General features: G+C 35.1%; 1 protein-coding gene across 3 annotated transcripts in view; it reads right to left on the reverse strand.

The window, feature by feature from the left end:
• Window positions 1-21,689, reverse strand: part of TMTC3 (transmembrane O-mannosyltransferase targeting cadherins 3) — a 61,863-nt gene that overhangs the window by 37,325 nt on the left and 2,849 nt on the right. For all 3 annotated transcript variants that reach the window (XR_013337098.1, XM_077772180.1, XM_077772181.1), the window contains exons 2-6: window positions 14,275-14,491; window positions 8,828-9,046; window positions 6,801-6,900; window positions 3,059-3,174; window positions 2,436-2,608 (exon numbers count right to left, since the gene is read on the reverse strand). Coding sequence is in view for 2 of the 3 variants with exons in the window: in XM_077772180.1 (XP_077628306.1) it covers window positions 2,436-2,608; window positions 3,059-3,174; window positions 6,801-6,900; window positions 8,828-9,046; window positions 14,275-14,463 (797 nt within the window). In the remaining variant the exon portion in view is untranslated. The remainder of the gene's footprint in view (window positions 1-2,435; window positions 2,609-3,058; window positions 3,175-6,800; window positions 6,901-8,827; window positions 9,047-14,274; window positions 14,492-21,689) is intronic.

Genomic DNA, 21,689 nt, shown 5'->3' on the forward strand with positions numbered 1-21,689 from the left:
GTTTTGGGAAAGGAATAATCAGAGCATTAGTATGACAACTTCAAAAGGCCTAATTCACATGTAATTTGGGGTTCTTGAAGAAGAATAGAAAAGTATTTTAAGAAGTAATGGCTAAAACATTTCCAAAATTTACATAAAGTAAAACCTACAGATTCTAAGCTCTATTAACCTAAACAAGACAAATGAAGATAAACAGAAGAGTAACTAGAAGCTTGTTATCATTTGACCACCTTCACCCAAAGTTTACTGTAAGATAAGTATGTCCTGGGCAGTAATGTGCAGCATGAGGACTACAGTTTATGATGCTGTACTGTATATTTGAAAGCGGCAAAGAAAGCAGATCTTAATGGTTCTCATCACAAGAGAAATATTTCCTGTAACTATGTGTGGTGATAGATGGAAGTTAAGTAAACTTACTGTGATAATCATTTCTCGATATATATATATATATGTATATATATATACTAAGTCATGACACTGTATATCTAGAACTCATACAGTATATATATCAGTTACATCTCAATTAAAGAAAATAAAAACAGAAACAATGACAAAGAGAAAATAATAAAAGCAGGTGTAGAGAAAAAGACACATTATATGCAGAAGCATAATAAAGATGACGGGTTTTCCTAGCGAAAACAATGCAAGCTAGAAACTAGTAGAGCAACATTTTAGAGTCCTAAATGCAAAACAGTATGGAATTCTAAACTCAGTGAAAATATTCTTCAAAAACAAAGGTAAAATATACTTTTATATACAAAAGCTAAAACAACTTGGCATCAGCAGACCTACAGGTCAAGATAGGTTAAAAAAAGTCCTTTAGTCACAAAGAAAAATGGTACAATATGAAAATCACATTAAATTATGTAAATAGACCAAACACCTTATTTAAAAAACAAATTATCTGACCAAACAAAAGGAAGACCCAACTATATGCAGCCAAAAGATATCAACTTTAAAGATACTGATAGTGGTGTCTTGGTGGCTCAGTGTTTGACTCTTGATTTCAGCTCAGGTCATGGTCTCATGGTTTGTACAGTCTCCCCTGTACTGGGCTCTGTGCTGACAGCATGGAGCCTGTTTGGGATTCTCTTTCTCAGCCCCTCTCCTGCTCTGCCTCTCTCAAATTAAAAAAACAAAAAACAAAAAAAACAATAACAAGATACTGATAGATAAAAAGTACAAGGATGGAAAAAGATAAACCATGTAACTCTAACAAAAGATAAAGTGGATTTTTGAATAAAGATTACCACCAAGGATAAAGAAACTCATTAATAAAGGTAAAGGGATCAATTCATCAAGAGGACAGTATAATCCTACATGTTATACACTTGAAAATAGAGCTCTAAAATACATGAAGTAGAGGTAACTGGATGGCTCAGTCCGTTGAGCATCTGACTTTGGCTCAGGTCATGATCTCACTGCTCGTGGGTTTGAGCCCCGTGTCAGGCTCTGTGCTGACAGCTCAAAGCCTGGAGCCTGCTTTGGATTCTGTGTCTCCCTCTTTCTCTGTCCTTCCCCCAGTTGCACTCTGTCTCTCTCTCTCAAAAATGAATAAATGTTTAAAAAAACACCTTAAGGGGTGCCTGGGTGGCTCAGTCGGTTAAGCATCTGACTTCGGCTCAGGTCATGATCTCAGTTTGTGGGTTTGGGCACTGCGTTGGGCTCTGTGCTGACAGCTAGCTCAGAGCCTGGAGCCTGTTTCAGATTCTGTAGCTCCCTCTCTCTCTGACTCTTCCCTGCTCATGCTGTCTCTCTCTCTTAGAAATATGTAAAAACATTAAAAAAAAATTAAACACATGAAGTAAAAACTACAAGGAGAAATAGACAAATCTGTGATTATAGTCAGAGATATCAACATCCTGCTCTCAATAATTCATAGAAAAAGTAGACAAAAATCACCTAAATTATAGAAGACTTATCACTTAGCAACCAATTAAGTTAAAATAATTACATCATTAGGTTAAAATCATTATTTTCATTTGGTGGTTTCATGAGGGTACTCAATATGTCAAAATTTACTAATTTGTACATTATAAATATATACATACAAGTTTTTTAAAAGCATTAGTTATACAATAAAGCTGTTAAAAAACCTCAATGTAGGGGTGCCTGAGTGGCTCAGTCAGTTAAGCAGCCAACTCTTGATTTCAGACCAGATCATGAGCTCATGGTTCATGAGATCGAGCCCTGTGTCGGGCTCTGCACTGATGACATAGAGCCTGCTTGGAATTCTTTCTTCCTCTCTCTCTGCCCCTCTCCTGCTTGTGCTCTTTTTTTCTCTCTCAAAATAAATAAATAAATAAATAAACATAAAAAACCCCCAACTCAATGTAAATCAGACTTTTTGAAACACTTCTATTATAATCACTGAACATCAAAGAGTTAACAAAAGAATGAAAAAAAAAAAAAAAAAAGAACCAGAATTTCCATACCTGGTGAATACTGGAAGTTGGGACTGAATGACCTGAACTCTAATCACAACAAGTAATAGTGTACTGAACATCAAAACAATTAGTTTTATTAGTGTCTGCAGCATAGAAAATGGAATACTACTCTTTCCACGGAAAAACTGTCCGGCAGTAGTACATAATAATGGCAAAGTATACTGCAAAAGACAAAAAAAAAAAAAAAAAGTTTTAAATAACAATACGTTTGAACAATGCAGTACATTCAAAATGCAAGATTAGATATAAATTGACTAATTATAAAATCAGTATGGAGCAATTTGTGAAACTGATAATGAATAAAATGGAGTCCAATAATCTTATCCAATAATGAATCATACTGGACAGTATTATTATGTACATTTCCAAATTACCTAATGTTTCCATTATTGAAACTGAAAGAATAGTCTTAAAAAACTGACGGAGATATAAAATGTTAAGTAATTTTCAGTGGATATGAGGACAAAATATGCCAGTTTCTTGCAAATTTTTGGTATTGTTACTGGTAAAGAGACCAATATATATAATGACAAATTTAGAAGACAAGTTTATTATCATCAAATTCAAATAGGATAAAAGACAGCAACAATAAAAATTGTATTTCTCCTTACCCCCTGGGCAATAAATACTTCATACACACAGCAAATTCCCACAACTGTTATTCCTTGTTCTTTACACAATGTTGCAACAGCAACTAAAACCACTGTCAAAGCAATTGGAGTCCATACTGCAATCAAGAACAGAAAAATATAAAACTACACAAAACAATTTTATTGTATCATTAACAGATATTTTAAGTTATACAACTTTTAGACATTATTAAAAAGCTCATGATTCTGTATTCATATTTCTGTTATTTCCCATTAACCTATACTTATTTCAAAATGTATTTAAATGTTGTGATTTTTGCTTTACATACTCAAAACATTGAAATGTATAACTTAAACTAAAAAAATTTTTGTAGAGAGGGAAATTATCAAATGAAATGTTTTTTAAAAAATTTATTTATTTATCTTGAGAGAGAGAGTGTGCACGCATGCATGCACACACACAAGGAGGGGCAGAGAGAGAGAAAAGAGAGAGAGACTCCCAAGCAGGCTCCCTGCTGTCAGCACAGAGCTTGATGGAGGGTTCAATCTCAGGAACCCTGAGATCAGACCAGAGCCTAAATCAAGAGTCGAATACTTAACTGACTGAACCACCCAGGTGCCCTGAAATACTAATTTTTGAAATTAGGTAGGGTGGTGAGGTTGGAGAAGTGAAATTTAAAGGCTGGAGTGTCATTATCAATGAACTATTATATGAAATGAAGGCAAATTCTTTAAATTATACAGACATCTATATGTTTTATTATCTCTGTAATTTATTAAAACCTTCAAACTGAAAACTGAGCAAAGTAGAGTAACATTCTTATTTTAAAAGGAGTATAAAAACTGAAATCGATTAATAGAATTTAAATTAATACTATTCTTAAAAAAAATTTGCATTAGAGGGCCACCTGGATGGCTCAGTAAGTTAAGTGTCCAACTCTTGGTGTCAGCTCCAGTTATGATCTCACAGATTTGTGGGTTCAAGCCCTGAATTGGGCTCTGTGCTGGTAGTGCACAGCCTGCTTGGGAGCCTCTCTCTCTCCCTCTGTCTCTGTCCCTCCCCTTCTTGCACTCTCTTTCAGAATATACACATATACTTAAGAAAATTTGCATTAGAATATTCATAAGTTTTACTTAAATAGAAAACCTACTTCATCAACTTTAAGCAATATCAACTATTTAGTAGTAATAATTTGATTAAAAAAGAATGAATTGTGAGAGTACTTCTGAGAGTAATTTGCTTTATGACTTTGGGCAACTCTTCTGAGCTTTAGTTCTCCTACCGTAAAATATGACCTCCAATTCTTTTCTAGTTAAAAAACCATATTATAGTATAATTGTGTGACCTCAGGTTTATTAAGAACATTAATCAGAGCAAAATCTCAAATGATTGACTTAAATTCAAGTATAAATAAAAATACAATTCATGAATCTGATAGATTTTCTTTTGTTGTGTGGCTTAATACAGAAATTCATTTATTTTTGAAATTGTTTTCAACTTTAAAATATCTACCAATTAAAATTACTGAAAGAAAACAACTCAAAAAACCTTGAAACACTATTGGAGATACTCTGTATAACAGTATTCCTTTCCTCAAAAAAAATTTCATATTACAGTCAGATCAAAACTATCAATAACAAAAGTAGTAAATTATACCAAGGAATGAAATATCATGCTATCCATAAGAAATTCATACAGGAAAGATCAGTAGGTAATTATTTACAAAATAAGCTGAACCTAAAGTTGAACCTTAAAGATATATACATGGGAAACCTGGGGAAGAGGTACGCATGAATAAAGAAGAGGAGGGAATAAGCTTGGCAAATAAATGATATAGAGAATAGTATGAATGGATGTGTATGAATATAAAAAAAATTAGTGGGAAATAATGGCCTTGAAAAGATATTTAAAAAAATATACCAAACGGTTTATATAACCAGTTTAGCATATTTTGAGTTTCAAAATCACTCTAATGGGATATGAGAGAGATGTAATCATATGCATTTTAAGATGAAAGAATTTTAGAGGTCTAAAAGAACAGTCATGCACAATAAAGAAATGAGGACTCTTAACCTGGTTCTTCCAACATTAAATTCAGAGCTTCTCACTAGTTTGTAATTCAGCTCTAAGACAGAGAATGCAAACAGTTGCATTCTTTAATGCTGGATTCAATCTCAACAATTAATAGCTCCAACAAAGGCAACAACTTTACTGAAACTAGTCACTTCAGTTCTACAACTTTTGGCAATTATATTACTATAGGAACATGTACTTTGATTTTATAAACAGGTCTCTAGGGTTAAGGTTACCACATGTGATTTTTTCTAAAACAAGTCCCCCTGCTAGATACACTAACAACACTTAAAAAATATACATGTATAAATACAGAATCAATTTCACTCAACATTCATTCCAACTTCAAAATACAGGTTTGTAAACTGATTTTTACATGTGTGAAGATACAAACCTTTAGCAGTCACATATTCAAATAGTTAAGTATCTACTGTATTTTGTGGAGAAGATAATAATCAAATAAACAACTAAAGATATATTTGTCAAATGGTGACCTAAGTGTTATATTATAAGGAAAAACAGAAGGTGAAGGGAAATAGAAAGGAATGGTGGTGCTGCTGATGACCTCTGAGCAGAAACCCAAAGTAACAGAATGGAGCAAAGGTCCTGAGCTGGATCATGCTTTACAAATGGGTAACGGTGATGAATAGCTCAGAATTTAAAGTGATCAAATAATTACAAATTGAAAATCTTTGCAAGGACATATACATTAAGCACCAAATCAAGAGATGATGACAAAACTGTTTATGGTCTCAAATGTAAAATTATGTTATATGGAATATGAAGTACTATGGAAGTACTATGAGGATAGAGAGAGGTCCAAAGCAGGTTCAGCATTTTTTTAAATTAGAATTTAATTGGTGACTTGGTCATTTGCTCAACAAATATACACTGAACACTTACTGTATACTAGGAAACATTCCAGGAAACGGATAGAAACCTACCTATATCACAAATCTAAGATGACACTAAAGGTGTTTGGCTAACTCAGTTATTTCTTGAAACTTAGTTTCCATTAATATAACATTAGACCGCTTATCATCAGTACTTTGGGTTTATAGTGTGAAAATTCTCCAACAACGTAGGGAAAAAATCAGAGTTAAATTTTAAGATCAACCAAATAAAAGGTTACTATTATGGAAAGCCTCTTTCATGCCTACTGTTCCCATATCTAGAAAATCATTTTTATTGCCTGGAACTTGTTTTCTGATAATACCTGGCATCACTAGGATTAATGAGCTAATGTGACAAAGCAATTTCCAGGGTGGGCCACATGGTAGGGACTCAATAAATAGCTGAGCTATGATCAACACCTAATAAAAGTTATATTCCAATAGGCTTTCAACGTATCTACACAATACAATTCACAACCTTCACAGGTGTTATTATAGAAAGACAACTGAAATGTTGGTACTTGTATGTTTGATAGGTAACAACAGATGGAACTAGGGTAAATTTTTTAAATTATATCAAATACAAAATCTGTTCATCATGATAAAATGTAAACTGCATGCAAAAATAATTGTTACTATTGACAACGTTGCATATCATGTTCATACGTCCATAGGTGCTGATGTAGTATAATATATAAAGATAGAGCCAAGTGTAACATATATTTTATAAGAAATGGAATAAAAATTGATTATCAAGTTTTATGTCTATAGAAAAAAATAAACATTAGACACTTACCTATGGAATTATCTGGTCCTTTTGATTTAGTATACGACAAAAATGCAGCTAGAAAAAAGATAGATGACAAAAGTTCTGCTCTTCCTACAACACCAGTTACCTAAAAAGGGAGAGGGAGAGGAAGAGGAGTTCATATTAATGACGAGCCTCATGAAAATTTAAGTACCACATATAATAGGAACAGCACTTTAGAAATTAAATTGCCATAATTTTTCAAGCACACGTTTCAGTTTCTTAGACATTCTTTGAGTGCCCTCATGTGGTTAATCTGTGTATCTTCCGTAAAAATAAATTTACCAGTGACTATAATAGTTCTTTTATTATCATCACTATTTTCAAATAATTACAGACTCACTGGAAGTTGCAAAAATAAGTACAGAGAAGTCCTGTGTACCATTTACCCAGCTTCCATCAACAATAACTTCTTATATAATATTAGTACAATATCTAGAGTAGCTGTTAATAAAAAAAACCTAAGAACTTCTTACATATTTTCTTAAAATACAAGTGTTTTTAAAATATAAAAACATCATAAATCCAATAAGTTCTATCTCAAAATAAACTTTTAAAGATAATGAGCTTTAAAAAGTCCTTTTAAACTCTAAAAATTTAATATAAAGCACTCAAACCTCTTCCTTTTAAAGTATGTCTGAGTGCCTCAGTCAGTTAATCATCGACTGCTGATTTTGGTTCAGGTCATGATCTCTGCCGTTAGTGCAGAGCATATGTGGGATTATCTCTCTGTCCCTCCCCACTCACATGTATACATTCTCTCTTCCTCTCAAAATAAAAAGAGGCCAGTGTAGGAAAAGTTTGGGGGCACCGTGGTGGCTCAGTCAGTTAAGCACTGACTCCTGATTTTGGCTCAGGTCATCTCTGCATCTCATCTCTGCATCTCATCTGTGTAGCCCTTGCCCTGCTCACACTCTCTCTCAAAATAAATAAACTTAAAAACAAAGTACTCTTGGGTGGCCTGGGTGGTTCAGTCAGTTAATTGTCAACTTTGGCTGAGGTCATGACCTCGTGGTCCATTAATGTGATCCCAGCATCTGGCTCTGTGCTGACAGCTCAGAGCCTGAAGCCTGCTCTGGATTGTGTGTCTTCCTCTCTCTCTCCCCTCCCCTACTTGCACTCTCTCTCAAAAATAAACATTTAAAATTTTTTTAAAAAATAAAAGAAAAAAAGCACTCTGAATTCACTGAAAAATTTAAAACAGCCTATGCTTTTTGTAAACATATTGAAAAATCTGTTCAATTAGACATAAGAAGGTTCAAAACAGTGACAGAGATCTACATACCGTTTATAATATACACACACCCCTTCTAATACACACGCACATTCAAACACTTGAGAGTTGAAACATAACACATTTTTGCTTACAACCAAAAGCTCTTAACAAAGCAATTAAATAGAGTCCTCTTTGCTCTGCTGTGAGGCAATTTCGGGGGTTTACTGTTTTCAAGAAAAATAAAGTTATAGTTTAAGTATGACTTGGGAGGTAGGGTCTGACAGACATATTGGCAACAGCAGAGACAGCTCACAATTTTGAAACACATGGCAAAAGACAACATGAAGATACTGGGTCTCATCATTTGTTAGGATGTGTTTATGTTTACATATATTTTGATACATTTTCTTCCTTTACTTAAATTTGCCTTATTAAATATTTCCTATTCTTTGAAACACAATGGCAGGTTGACAAATAGTTTTAATCTATATTCATAAAAAAACAATTAGGAAAAAAAGAACTGTATTCATTTATATTACATTACTAATCTTGAGCAATTATATCTTCTATCCTTAAAAAATAAATGTTTATGTTTCAAAACTTGTTTTAAATTTAAAAATTTTATGTAGTATGAAGTTATTAGACTCTGTAGATTAGAAAGTTAAAGACTTATACTAATTTAAAAATCTTTAAATATTTGAATTAAAGCCACAGTTAAATTTTTTCTTAAAAACATATACCATTATAATCATTACGTAGGCTTTGTTGAAAAAAAAGAAAAGAATTTAGTTTTACTTACTGCTTCTGTGTGTATTGGATGCACTGCAAAAAGTAAAGAAGCAATCACACTACTCCTGTTGTCCAGAAAAAGCTTACAGACTTTAAGAAATATCACACTAACCACAGCATGAAAAATCATATTTAGGAGATGATATGACATTGGTTTCAGTTCACTAAACAGATAATTTAAGCGAAATGTCAGCACTGTTAAGGGTCGGTAAGACTTGTGGCTTCTCTCCTGAAAGGAAAAAACAATCATCATCATTAAAATATCATGGTCCTTCAGGGCACATAAACTAATTGTTGTGTTTACTGTTGAAACTAGCAATAAAATAATGAAATAAATACTCCAAGGGTAACACAAATATAAACTACAGCTTTATAATCTGTGTTTTACTATTTCCTTAGTCCCAAAACAATGCAATTTCCTTTCCTAAATATAATGAAGAATCAACAGTAGAGGGAGAACATTTTACTTTTAACTTCTCTTCAACACACAAACTTAAAAAAAAAAAAGGGGGGGTTACCTGGGTAACTCAGTTGGTTGAGTGTCCAACTCTTGATTTCAGCTCAGGTCATGAGCCCAGTGTTGTGGGATCAAGCCTTGCGTGAGGCTCTGTACTGAGGGTGGAGCCTGCCTAAGGTTCTCTCTCTCTCTCTCTCTCTCTCTGCCCCCACTCTGTCCCTCTCCCCCCTCTTGCATGCTCTCTCTAAAAATAAAAATATAAAATAAAATAAAAATATAATAATAGCACTGATCAAATTAAAACAAAGGACTCTTTCCAAAGCCTGTATCCTCATCTATACCAATACCAGCATTTATATAACTGGTGGCTAGGTCTTCTAAAGGAAATATAAGAAAAGAATGCTTACTAGTGCAGTTTAAATTGTGAAAACTCAAAATGACACTGTCTAGTTGTTTTACGAAAAATACCTTTGTAATGTATACCTGAATATATTAAGCCAAAAAATCCCCAAAACCTCCACAGAGTAATACAAGAGCAAAAACTTTCTTAGAATTTGAGAACAGATACCTTTGTTCTAATAGTCTCTACTGGCAAGAAATCAAATTTTACGTGAAGTTGCTGAATTTCTTTACAAACTGGAAGGTTCACTTAACCAGAAAAATTTTATCATAAGGCAAAATCAAACCAGATTTAAGAATAAAACACACAGGTCAAATTACATAAAATATTATCTTAGCTATTTTTTTTTAATTTTATGTAAGAATATTCAAACTCTGCTTCTTTGATCTCATATCTCTTACCATATTTTGCTGGGACTCTTGTATTATACCTGTAAGCTTTTCATCCATACTAGGGAACGTGAAGAACCACAAAGAACAAGTATTTCTCAGTTTGAAAATAGGAATATTTTAGTATCTCCGTACTGACTACACACACCATGAGCATGGTCTACTTAGAATGTTCTTTGCTGCTTAATTTCTGTACATCATTCGATTTAGCTCAGGAAGACAAAACTGTTTTTAAGGCACTATAGTGAACTGACATGATTTGTATCCAAAAGCAAAAAAAAGGTTCTAGAAACCTTTTGAGAGACTAAAACATTACTCTAGTTCCACTGAGGCATATGTGCCAGCTGGAATGGATGAAGTCTGAAAATGCAAGGGGAACAGGTTATTTTTAACTGTAATATACATGACTGCTTCACTAGGTCTATCAGATAACCATAGGTAATGGCCAATTAAAAAATAGCTTAATTATTAACATAACTAATTACAGTAAAACCCCGGATTGCAAAAGTAATTCTTTCTGTAAGTGTTCCGCAAAAATAAGCCAGTATTTCTAATAAATTTTAACTTGATAAAAGAGCGACATCTTGCCATAGTAATAGGTGACACTGAGAGTCACATGATCATGACTGAGCCAACGGTTCTCTTTCTATCTCTCTTGCTGTGGAATTGTGGGTGGTTGTCTCCCATGCTCAGATGCTTGATCTCAGGCTGGCTGGCAGAAATCAGTGATGTTTCAGAACTTTGGAAGGTGGCCACAAGTGGCACTAATGTACTTTCTGTCACTTCAAAGCACCTATGTACAGTGCTTTGCTTTTCTATACAAGAGTAAACTAAGGAATGCTTTGCTTCATTCTAGGTCAGGCTGCCGGCAGATACAGACCTTTTCCTCTGTTGCCTTATTGCCAGTTTCGTTAAATACATTACATTAAATATAACAAGAGTTTATTAATACTGTATTGTAGTCAGTATATGTGCAAACATACACAATGGCCCCCATGCAGAAAAAGGCTTTAAAGAAAGATGTTGAGAAGATGGAGATGATTACAGTAGACGTTAAGAAGAAAATCACTGAGTACAAATGAGGCGTGCAAGTGGCCAAAACTGTAAGATTTTATGGGAAGTCTACATCTGCATCTCGTCTGCAGAGGAGTAGGACAAAAAGATGGAGGAATCTTTCATCAAATGAGTTTAGGGAGACTTGTAAAATGTGGAAACAGTGCAAAATTCTATAGAAATGCTACACCTGAATAAGGCTGTAGCAGTACGAGTGATGAACCTGTTTAATGATAATGCAATGTCACATTTCCACGAATCCTCAAAAGGAGGCAAAATCATGTGCCAATGGATAGGCTCCTTGCTAAAGTTGCACAGAAAGAGAAAGATTCCACTGAGCCAATAGACAGCAGTGATTCCCTTAGTCATAGCGAAAGATGTCCTATACAATAAACCTTTTCTCTCGTCTCCCTCACACCAGCCACTAAAGTTTTCAAAGGTAAGTGCAAGTTAATTTGTTTTGCTTTATATTTCGTATTTTCTTAATTTTGTATTATATTACAGTATTATAATCATTTTCATATGAATATTTTTGGGTTGTGGAATAAATCATCTGAGTTTCCGTCATTTTTTGTGGGGAAATTTGCTTTGATATGCAAGTACTTTGGATTACAAGCATGTTTCCGGAACAAATTATGCTCACAAACCAATGTTTCACTGTATTCACACAATTCATTAGTAATCTAAGATACTACTATGACAAATAATCATTAGCATAATAGATAACAGATTTACTCTGTCAAAGTACAGTAAAACAGCTAGTTCTATTACAAGTAAAACAATATAGATTATTATTAAATTCAGGTATATTAAAGAGATAACTTAATTGCTCATAGTATTAGGTGGCAGTAAAAACATAACCATGAATATGAGTGAATTAGCTGACAGTTCCCTGTTAATGTGAATCTCCATATAGCAATGGCAATACATAGTGCTATGTGATTATTTGCAAATGTTACCTTAAGATAGATATTTTGTAGGCCAATGCCAGAAGAGACTGGCTCATTATAGCTCAGTGGTTCTCAACCATGGCAGCACTGGAGAATCATTTGGATAATTTATACCCAATCCTCTACTCCCCAAAAACCCCAGAAAAATAAAAAAGCGAACACACACAAAAAGAACAAGACAAAAATATTGATGGTTACATCCCATTCTGAGCTAACTGTAACTAATAAGTTTGAGTAGAGCCGTTGCTAGATTTATAATCCACTGAACCATTCAAAACCAGAGTATTACATATTTTAAGAATGGGTTTGTTAAAGAGATGACCTAAACACTGAGAAGCCAAGAGGAGTTTAAAGATCCCTACTGTACCAGTATTCATCCAGCTCAGGAAAATGTTCTCAGCCTAAAATGTCTTTAAGCTCTACACTGGCACAAAAATCCTTATAAAGGTTTGGGCATCTGCACACAGGCTTCTAGCCTATCAGTACTTAATGACATCAACCATTAGATCATTGAATGTGCTAATTCCAGGCTTGTCAAGAAAACATATCATACGTAAATACTACTCAGAATAATTTCTCCCTAGTGGCAGGTTTCCCAACAGGGAAACAGGAAAAGATTATGCCCATTGGAAAACAGGAGAAAGCAACAATCTCTGTCATATATTGTTATTCTAATTTGTTCATTCATTTTTGTCTGAGTTTATTATTATGAGTATTTTCTTAGTGTGTCCACTTATAGATGCTCTGAACAAAATCAAATTTTCAGTCTGTAAAGCTGAGAAAGTCACAAGACACACTATTGACACCAAGATATGATAACTTTCATATACTTTTAATCTGGCCAGCGAGACTTTTAGTTTAAAATCTCAATGTCATGATTAAAATCCTAACAGGTACTAGCTTAAGTTGTGGGAACGGACACATATTTCTAAGGGTCTCAGGGCATAAAGGGTAGGGGTAAAAGGAAATAAACTGCCTAGAAAATAATGTAACTTATTATAGAATTGTATTTTTTCCTCATTATCAAATATGTATTTCTTTTAAAGGCTAGAATTAGGTGAGAAAAGGAAGGTTACAAGAAAATAAAGTCTGCTATTTAACAAGAATAAATACTTATGTGCTTGTGACTAAAGGAATAAGAGACTTCATCCCCACCCTGGAGAAACTTCCATGTCTAAAATGTGCAGAAAGGAGCCACAAATGACAACTAATAAACTATAAAAGAGTGTTATGTTATGAGGCTTGCACCAGTACTATAGATTAATTTATTTATCTTTAAGGTATTATTCTTTTATAGGTTAAATCTTTTATAGATCATACCATCCAAAAGGTGTATTCTCACCAATTTCATACAGTTATTATATAATAGAACAGCAGGATCCAATCCATGTGATCCCACACTGACAAAAGTTTAATCCCAAACAGTTTACAATGACTCTCAAAATAACCTTACTGGCAGAATAAAAACAATCTCATTAAAACTAACTACCATTTGAGTTCTCAATATAAAATAACTATTAGGTAAGAAATAGGATACAAATTTAAAAATTTCTGTGGGGGGAGGGAACCTCAATACCTTTACCCTTAATGTCTAATCTATTCAGGGGAGCCTGGGTGACTTAGTTAAGCATTCACTCTTGATTTCGGCTCAGGTCATCATCTCACAGTCGGTTAGTGAGATCAAGCCCCATGTCAGGCTCCCTGCAGACAGCACAGGGCCTGCCTGGGATTCTCTCTCTCTCTCTCTCTCTCTCTCTCTCTCTCTCTGCCCCTACACTACTTGTGATTGTGCAAGTGCACACATGCACTGTCACTCTCAAAAAAAAAAGGTCTAATCTATTTATATTGAAGTCACATATTTTTAGATGGTTAAATATATCCAAAGTGGTCATCTCTTTGGCCTGAATCTCAGAAAAAGAGAAAATCAGCAAGAAATATATTTGTTTACACTTACTAGTATCCTAATACATTTGGTCTTAACACACATATATTATTTTTAAAAAGATTAAACCAAATTATACAACTAAGGAAAGAACCATGTATTGCTTTAAAGAAGATAACCATATCTTCAACTTCCTATCTAACATACAAATTTTTGGGAAACAAATTCATAAATGCTATGATGACAATGTTGATAAGATTTTAGAGTAATAAACTACTGGAATAATTTAAATCTGAGATACATATAAGCAATAAATAACTACTTACCTCAGACATAGGGGTTCCCCAGAAGTCATTTTGAAATAAAGTTTTTAAAGGAGTAGATGGATGCAGGTCTTTATTATCCAGTATTGCTGAAACATCATCAAAAACAAAACCACAAAAGAGGCTGTTCCAATAGCAGGCAGTAACCACCCCTACTATTAAGGTTACTTCTTTGAGGTTAATATCAGCCATCTTTTCCACAAGCACTTGTAGATAAAATCTAGGGGAGGAAATCATGAATATAAAATAAGTATCATTTTTTTTCAAGTAAGTAAAATTTTAAGAGAAGGATAAATAAAATAGGGAATGCTAATTCTCCTAGAGAATTAATTTTTCAAAGCTCAGCACAAATGTCATCTACCTCTAAAAAGCATTAGCTGCCCACCCTCTTCTAATTTCTAACTTAAAACAAAATTAATTGTTCCTTCATGTATTTCACACCTCTATTACAATCCTTTATCACACCACTTAATCTCTGGATTTATATCTCTAGCTAACTAGACAGTGAATTCCTTACAAGTTGTCGTCACAGGTCAGGTTACTCAGGGAAACAGATACATATACAAAAGAACTAAAAAGAACTTAAAAAAAAAAAAACAATTAGTACGGTGTACTCCAGGAGTAGTAAATAAATCTTTGTGAGAAGAATAGTAAATAAATTTTCATGGGAAAACAAATATTTGAAAAAACACTGAACATGGATTTTCTGAAATGTATACTGAAGCTTCTATTTCAGTACTTAATATACCAGAAGATCAACTATTACCTAAATCAGGTGTCCAAACATGCAGCCTGCACGCTTGGTTTGGTTAAACTTTTTAAACATATCTGTCTTAAATGTCTCTAAAGGCATTCTAAGCCTAAGCTAGCTGTATACTAGCCATTTAAGTATAGTCTCCTTGTCTTTAACTCTGACTTGTTTGACTGATTTATTATCTGGCCCATTAAGCTTAAATCCCAGTTCTAAATAGTGTTTTTCTCTTTACAACAAGTGATTTTAATTTAGAGAATGGGCTTCACACATGAAAATTCATAATTAAGTCACTGCGTTAGAAAGGATTCAGTAAGGGGTTCCTGGGTGGCTTAGTCGATTAAGTATCCAGCTCTTGAGTTCAGCTCACACCACGTATCTCATGGATTCATGGGATCCAGCTCCGTGTCCGGCTTTCCACTGACAGCGCAGAGCTTGCTTGGAATTCTCCCCCGGACTTCCCAGCCCACCCCTCCGCCCCTCCTGGTTCCTGCTCTCTAAATATAAGTAAATAAACACATTGTTTGTTTGTTTTTAATGTTTTATTTATTTCTAGGAGAGAGAGAGAGAGAGAGACAGCGTGAGCAGGGGAGGGCCAGAGAGAGGGAGTCACAGACTGAAACAGGCTCCAGGCTCTGAGCTGGCAGTCAGCACAGAGCCCGACGCAGGGCTCGAACCCACGAACCACGAGATCATGACCTAAGCGAAAGTCGGACGCTTAACCGACTAAGCCACCCAGGCTCCCCAAACACATTGTGTTTTAAAGAAAGGATTCAGTGAGAGAATGGTTGAGTAAAAGGAATCATAATAACTGGATGATACTGAAGAATCAGCCCTGCAATTAAAATAAGGTTGGAGGGTACTTTTGAAAAACAAGCTGACGATATACTTTTTTAGCTTGAGTAGCATCATTAGTATCACTTTAGTGCCATCATTTGTGGAAGACAAAACTATGCCTCCCGCCCCGCCCAAACTGTCCACATCCAAATCCCCTGATCCTGTGACTATGGTACCATACATGGGAAAAGAGACTTTACAAGTTGTGACTAAATTGAGGGTTTTGAGATGAAGAGATTATATCCTTAATTATCTGGTGGGCCAATTCAATGAAAAGAAACCTTACAAGTTAAAAAGGGAGGCAGAAGAGTCAGAAAAGCAGAGATCAGAATGGTGTAATGGCAGGCTAGGCCCACAAGGCAAGGAATGATGGCAGGTTTCGGAAGGTGGAAAGGCAAAAAACCCACCTTCTTTATAAGAGATTCTAAAGGGACCACAGCCCTACTAACACCTCAATTTTAGTCTAGTGAATCCCATTTTGCATGTCCATAGTTATAAAATAATAAATTTGCTGCGGCACCTGGGTGGCTAAGTGTGTTAAGTGTCCGACCAGCTCAGGTCATGATCTCACAGTTCATGAGTTTGAGTCCTGTTTTGGGTTCTGTGCTGACAGTTTGGAGCCTGCTTCGTATACTCAGTGTCTCCCTCTTTCTGACCCTCCCCCACTCATGTTCTGTCTCTCTCTTCTGAAGAATAAGCCTTAAAAAAATTAAAAAATAATATAAAAAATTTTTGTTATTTTAAGCCAGTAGGTTTGTGGTAATTTGTTATAGCAGCAAGAAGAAACTAATACATCACTCACAGAGCCAGAGGATGTAAGGCCTGATATATTATCTGTAGGAGTTCTGGCTAGATCAGAGAGGAAGAATACAGTAGGGAGAGCAGAGAGAGATTTAAAATCAGATGTAAGTTTATATAGGGATACACACACAAGCCTATTAAAGTGCCTTTAGAATCAGATAGAAAAACCTTAGAATATATTTACACTTAAAGAAATGCAAAATCTGGGGTGCCTGTGTGGCTCAGTAGGTTAAGCATCCGACTTCGGCTCAAGTCATGATCTCACAGTTTGTGGGTTCGAGCCCTGCGTCGGGCTCTGTGCTGACAGCTAGCTCAGAGCCTGGAGCCTGTTTCAGATTCTGTATCTCTCTCTCTCTTTCAGAAATATGTAAAAAACATTTAAAAAATGCAAAATCCAACCCTACTTATCACCAAAGGAAATTAGTAGTACCTCTTGGTGCTTTAACTAAAAGAAAAATTATCTAATGGTTTATCTTGAGTCTACAAGTGACTTAATCTCTGTAAAGAGTTTGAACTTACACCTTATTATCATAGAAAAAGCTGATACCACTTGTTTAAAGATTGGAGAGACTCAACAGGCATATTTACCTCACTCTTTCTCAACTACACACTAAAATAACAATAAATTAAAAGACCAAAAAAGAAAAAAGCGTATAAATTCACAAGGATAAAGACCATTGGAGAGGCAATCATAGCAAGTTTTGGAAGGTGGAAAAACAAAATTTGGTAAGTGACCTAATAGAGCTCAGGAAAGTGAATCTACAGCTTAAGGTGGAAAACTATAAAGTTTTTTGCATCCCTGCCAGCATCAATCTAAAAACTGGTGACAAGATCTCAAGAAATAGGTTGGAACACATGCATTTGTTAAAATTTAGACCCCTCTCCCATTGGGTACAGGCAAGTAAATTCTCTTCTACAGCACGGCAGAAGATTAGAGATGTTCTTATCTGAAATAGGTGAAATACAAGGTGTCTGATACAAGAGACACAAGTGAGAGCAAAGGTAGCAAATTGACGAGGGTTAACCAGAAGTCGGTCTATATATTTTGAGACCCTCCAGCTCTTTTTTACAAACTGGGTACAAAATCCTATAAAATATTACAACTCTGGGAACAAACAAAAAGGATTCTAAAAATTTCCACAAGGAAAGAAAGCAGGCTCCAGAGCAAAGATTATGAATCCAAACAAATCTTTTTATTCTCACTAACACTGGATGCTAGATTCAGAAGAAAAAGGGAGTAATTCCTCAAATTTCTGAAGGATAATTTCCAATCTAAAATTCTATATTAATAAACACAAATCACCCAACAAAGAAAGTAGAATAAAAATATTTTAAGACATTCAAGGTCTCAAAAACTATCTCTGATGCCTCCTCTTCTCAGGAAACTAATAGAAGATATATCCCAATAAAATTAGGGAGTATATTAAGATACAGAAAGAGAGGGAAATCAGCAGACAGGGGATCCAACTCAAGATAGCAACAAAAGAAATACCCAGAAAAAAACAAAAAACAAAATAAAACAAAGCAAAAAAAGATTTTCAGTATGAAAATCACGCAAGCAAGTCCACTAGCCAGTCCACACTTAGAACAGGTCAGAAAGTTTTTGGTTTTTTTTTAAATTTTTAAAAATGTTTTATTTATTTCTAGGAGAGAGAGAGAGAGAGAGAGAGACAGCATGAGCAGGGGAGGGTCAGAGAGAGAGACACACACACAATCCGAAGCAGGCTCCAGGCTCTGACCTGGGAGTCAGCACAGAGCCCGACGCGGGGCTCGAACCCACCAACCGTGAGATCATGACCCAAGAGAAAGTCGGACGCTTAACCGACCAAGCCACCCAGGCGCCCCAGAAAGTTCTTGAACAACACTCCCAAGGAGATGTAAACAGAGCACCTAATGTGTGAGAACCATTTTGCTCTTACACTGTGTGTGTGTATGTATGTGTGTATAACTGTAATTCAGAAAAACAGAACTCAGAACATTCACCATGGGGCAGGTGAAAATCAAGTCTTGTATATGGGTCAGAAACCTCTCTCTCATAAATAATCTCAGGTCTCTGACCTGGTGACACTGGGGTTCTTACCCCAAACTGCTGTTTGTTAAACTGCTATTTGGTTAAATGTTCTCAGCAGAGGAAAAATTGAAATTAAGAGGAAAAAGGAATAAGTTAAACCTGTGGTTTTACTACTTCACAGTTATAACTGAGAATAAGATGTATTTGATTATTAGCATACTTATAATGTTTAACAGAATCTGACATACTGTAGACTCTTGATATATTAACTTCAAAAATAATTTAAAATGCAATTTTACCTGATACAATGATACATATAATATACATGATATTAAATTATTGACCATGCAGTTTGTGGATTTAGGCTTTTTAGTTGAAAAGTATAATAATTTAGCCAAGTTTACGAATAGTATTGGAACTTTTGTAAGGACTTGGGAGTTGCTATAGTTTTAAGTTTAATTTACTAGGTTTATACAAATTGTTTTAAGTACTGAGAAAGTTTTGCTTTTTAAGTCAGGTGTCTTAAGTCTTTGAGTAAAAATAAGGCTCAGTTGGTTAAGCATCTGACTTCGGCTTAGATCATGATCTCATGGTTTTTGAGTTTGTGCCCCACATCTGGCTCTCTGCTCTCAGCATAGAACCTGCTTCAGACCCTCTGTCCCCCCTCCCCCGCCCCTCCTCTGCTCATGCTCTCTCTCAAAAACAAACATTAAAAATAAGAATAATAAAAATACCTTAAAATCATAAATGCAATTTTAAATTAAGGCAATTTAATCACGTTTTAAATGTAGCTAAGGCATTTAGTACCTTCAATTTAAGTTGTATAGAAAAAGGGGAAGGCAGTGTATGTAAGTTTACACTTACACTTAAAGTTAAGGACTTTAAGGCTGAATTTAAAGGTTTAAAAAAACATGAGGTTATAAAATGTTACTTTAAGAAACTTGGAAAGATGCAAGCAGTTTAACTCAGTAATTGAAATGCTCAGTTCCAACATAATAATCAAAACTCTCAACTTGATTTAACTTTGGGGATTGTCCTCTGTTCCAAGCTCCGGCTCACTGCAAATGAGAAGCCTCATGACATGGAAACGGGGTTCTATGGTTCTCTTTCTTTACTTACAGAGGACAGTACCTTACATACTTGTTGAACATAAAGAAAGGAAAATAAAAATGCTTACTTGGCCACTATATCAAAGATGAGATTCTCATAGGTTTGTACCATCTACCCTTCTAAAAATCCAATAGTACCACTGTGGGGGAAAAAAAACCTACAGGAAAATTTTATTTGAATCTGGGAATATTTAACTTGGAAAGTAGAGTTCTCTCAGTTCGATAATTTCAGGATTTTATCTTTTTCAATAAGAATAATCAATATTTTATGATTATTTTAAAGTGTATGAAACTTTGGCCTGCAAAGTTTGTGAAGTCTGTATTTCTGACTCCTAATCTTTCCAGTCTTATGTCAAAAGACAAGTGTGGGCTTGCTGCACACTGAGCCCTCTCTCCTACAACAGACCAAAATGAAACATTTTATACACAGTGGATACTAACTTTCTCATGGCCATAGCTTTATTATAGATGCTGGAAAATAAGCTACCATTCACTTTCTTGATAAGCAGCAAAAAAGGGAATGGAAGTAACATCTGAACAAAATAAGTAGACTGATACAGGGAACAGAGGTAGCAGTTACAAATGGGGCGTCTTTCCTGTGAAATGATTTTGGTTAGATAAATCTGCTCATAAAACCAGAGAGCAGACAGAGGGCAGGTCCAGGCAAGTGTTCCTGTAGTAAGGACATTTATGAAATCATCACATAAATCTCTTCTCTTGGCAAAAATGGACTGATGCAGAAAATGTGAAAAGAAACAGTAAATTTTAGCGATTTTCCTCAAAATTAGAGTGTCTGAAGTAGAACTTGAATTAAATTTCTTGATTCACAGTTACATACAAACATACTACAATGCATTAGGACCTAGACCAAGCAATCTTGTTTCCTGTTGTATCCCCCTTGTCTAGCTGTTGAGGAAGGTTATTGAAAAGATGGGACTGACAAGGGTCCCTGAGTGGGTCAGTCGGTTAAGCCTCCGACTCTTGATTTTAGCTCAGGTCATGTTTGTGGGATTGACCCCACATCAGGCTCTAGGCTGACAGCACAGAGCCAGCTTGGGATTCTCCTTTTCTCTCCCTCTGCCCTTCCCCGACCTGTACACCAAAATAAACTTAAACACAACAACAACAAACAGATATGACTGCCAGTTGATCTATAAATTGGGCCCAGGTGATCTTCTGTCCCTTCCCCTTGGAATGTGGGTTGTTGCTTTTCATGCAAGCTTTGCTATCCCCAAGTGTACTCCAAGCACATAGCCTTGAGATAATGATAACGGTGTTGAGAACACCTGCACCATACACTTGACTGAACCCAGTTAAGACCTCTCTCTATAGAAACTTTTAAGACTGGGTGGGTGCAGGGCTTCATTAGTCTTTCCACTCCACAGGACAAGCCTCGTAGGTAAGTTCCCTTTACTTAGTGAAACTGCCAACTACCAGCCTAGAATGGCCTTCCCCTTTCTTTGGTCTCTCTGCCCTCCATTCGGAAGTTAGTTTCAGATTACACCTGGGAAGCTCCTAAGGAGGTTATAAGCCAATCCTAGGACAGTGGACAAGCTCAAAAATATTGTCAGAATGAGTTAAAAAAAAAAAAAAGAAATTTAAGCAAGATTTTGCATTTAGTCAGGACTGTAATTGAGATCTGGATTACAGTCTTAGATTCATCAGCTATTAGGAAATTACTTAGCTTCTCTGAATCTATTTTCATTTTGAAAAATGAAAATAAAATTTACCATTAGACCAGGTACCTTGAGTTGCTGGGAATATAAATGTGAACAAGAGGATGAGGGGAAGAAAGGACAGTAAAGATGAAAACAGACAAAACAAGTAAATGAATATATAGAATAATGATGAATGAAAAACAAGAAGAAAAACACTAAAATCACATTCTGTGAAAATGAATATGCAGCTT

Source organism: Crocuta crocuta, unplaced genomic scaffold (assembly GCF_008692635.1).
Source record: "Crocuta crocuta isolate KB4526 unplaced genomic scaffold, BGI_CrCroc_1.0 scaffold216, whole genome shotgun sequence".
NCBI classification, from domain to species: domain Eukaryota; kingdom Metazoa; phylum Chordata; class Mammalia; order Carnivora; family Hyaenidae; genus Crocuta; species Crocuta crocuta.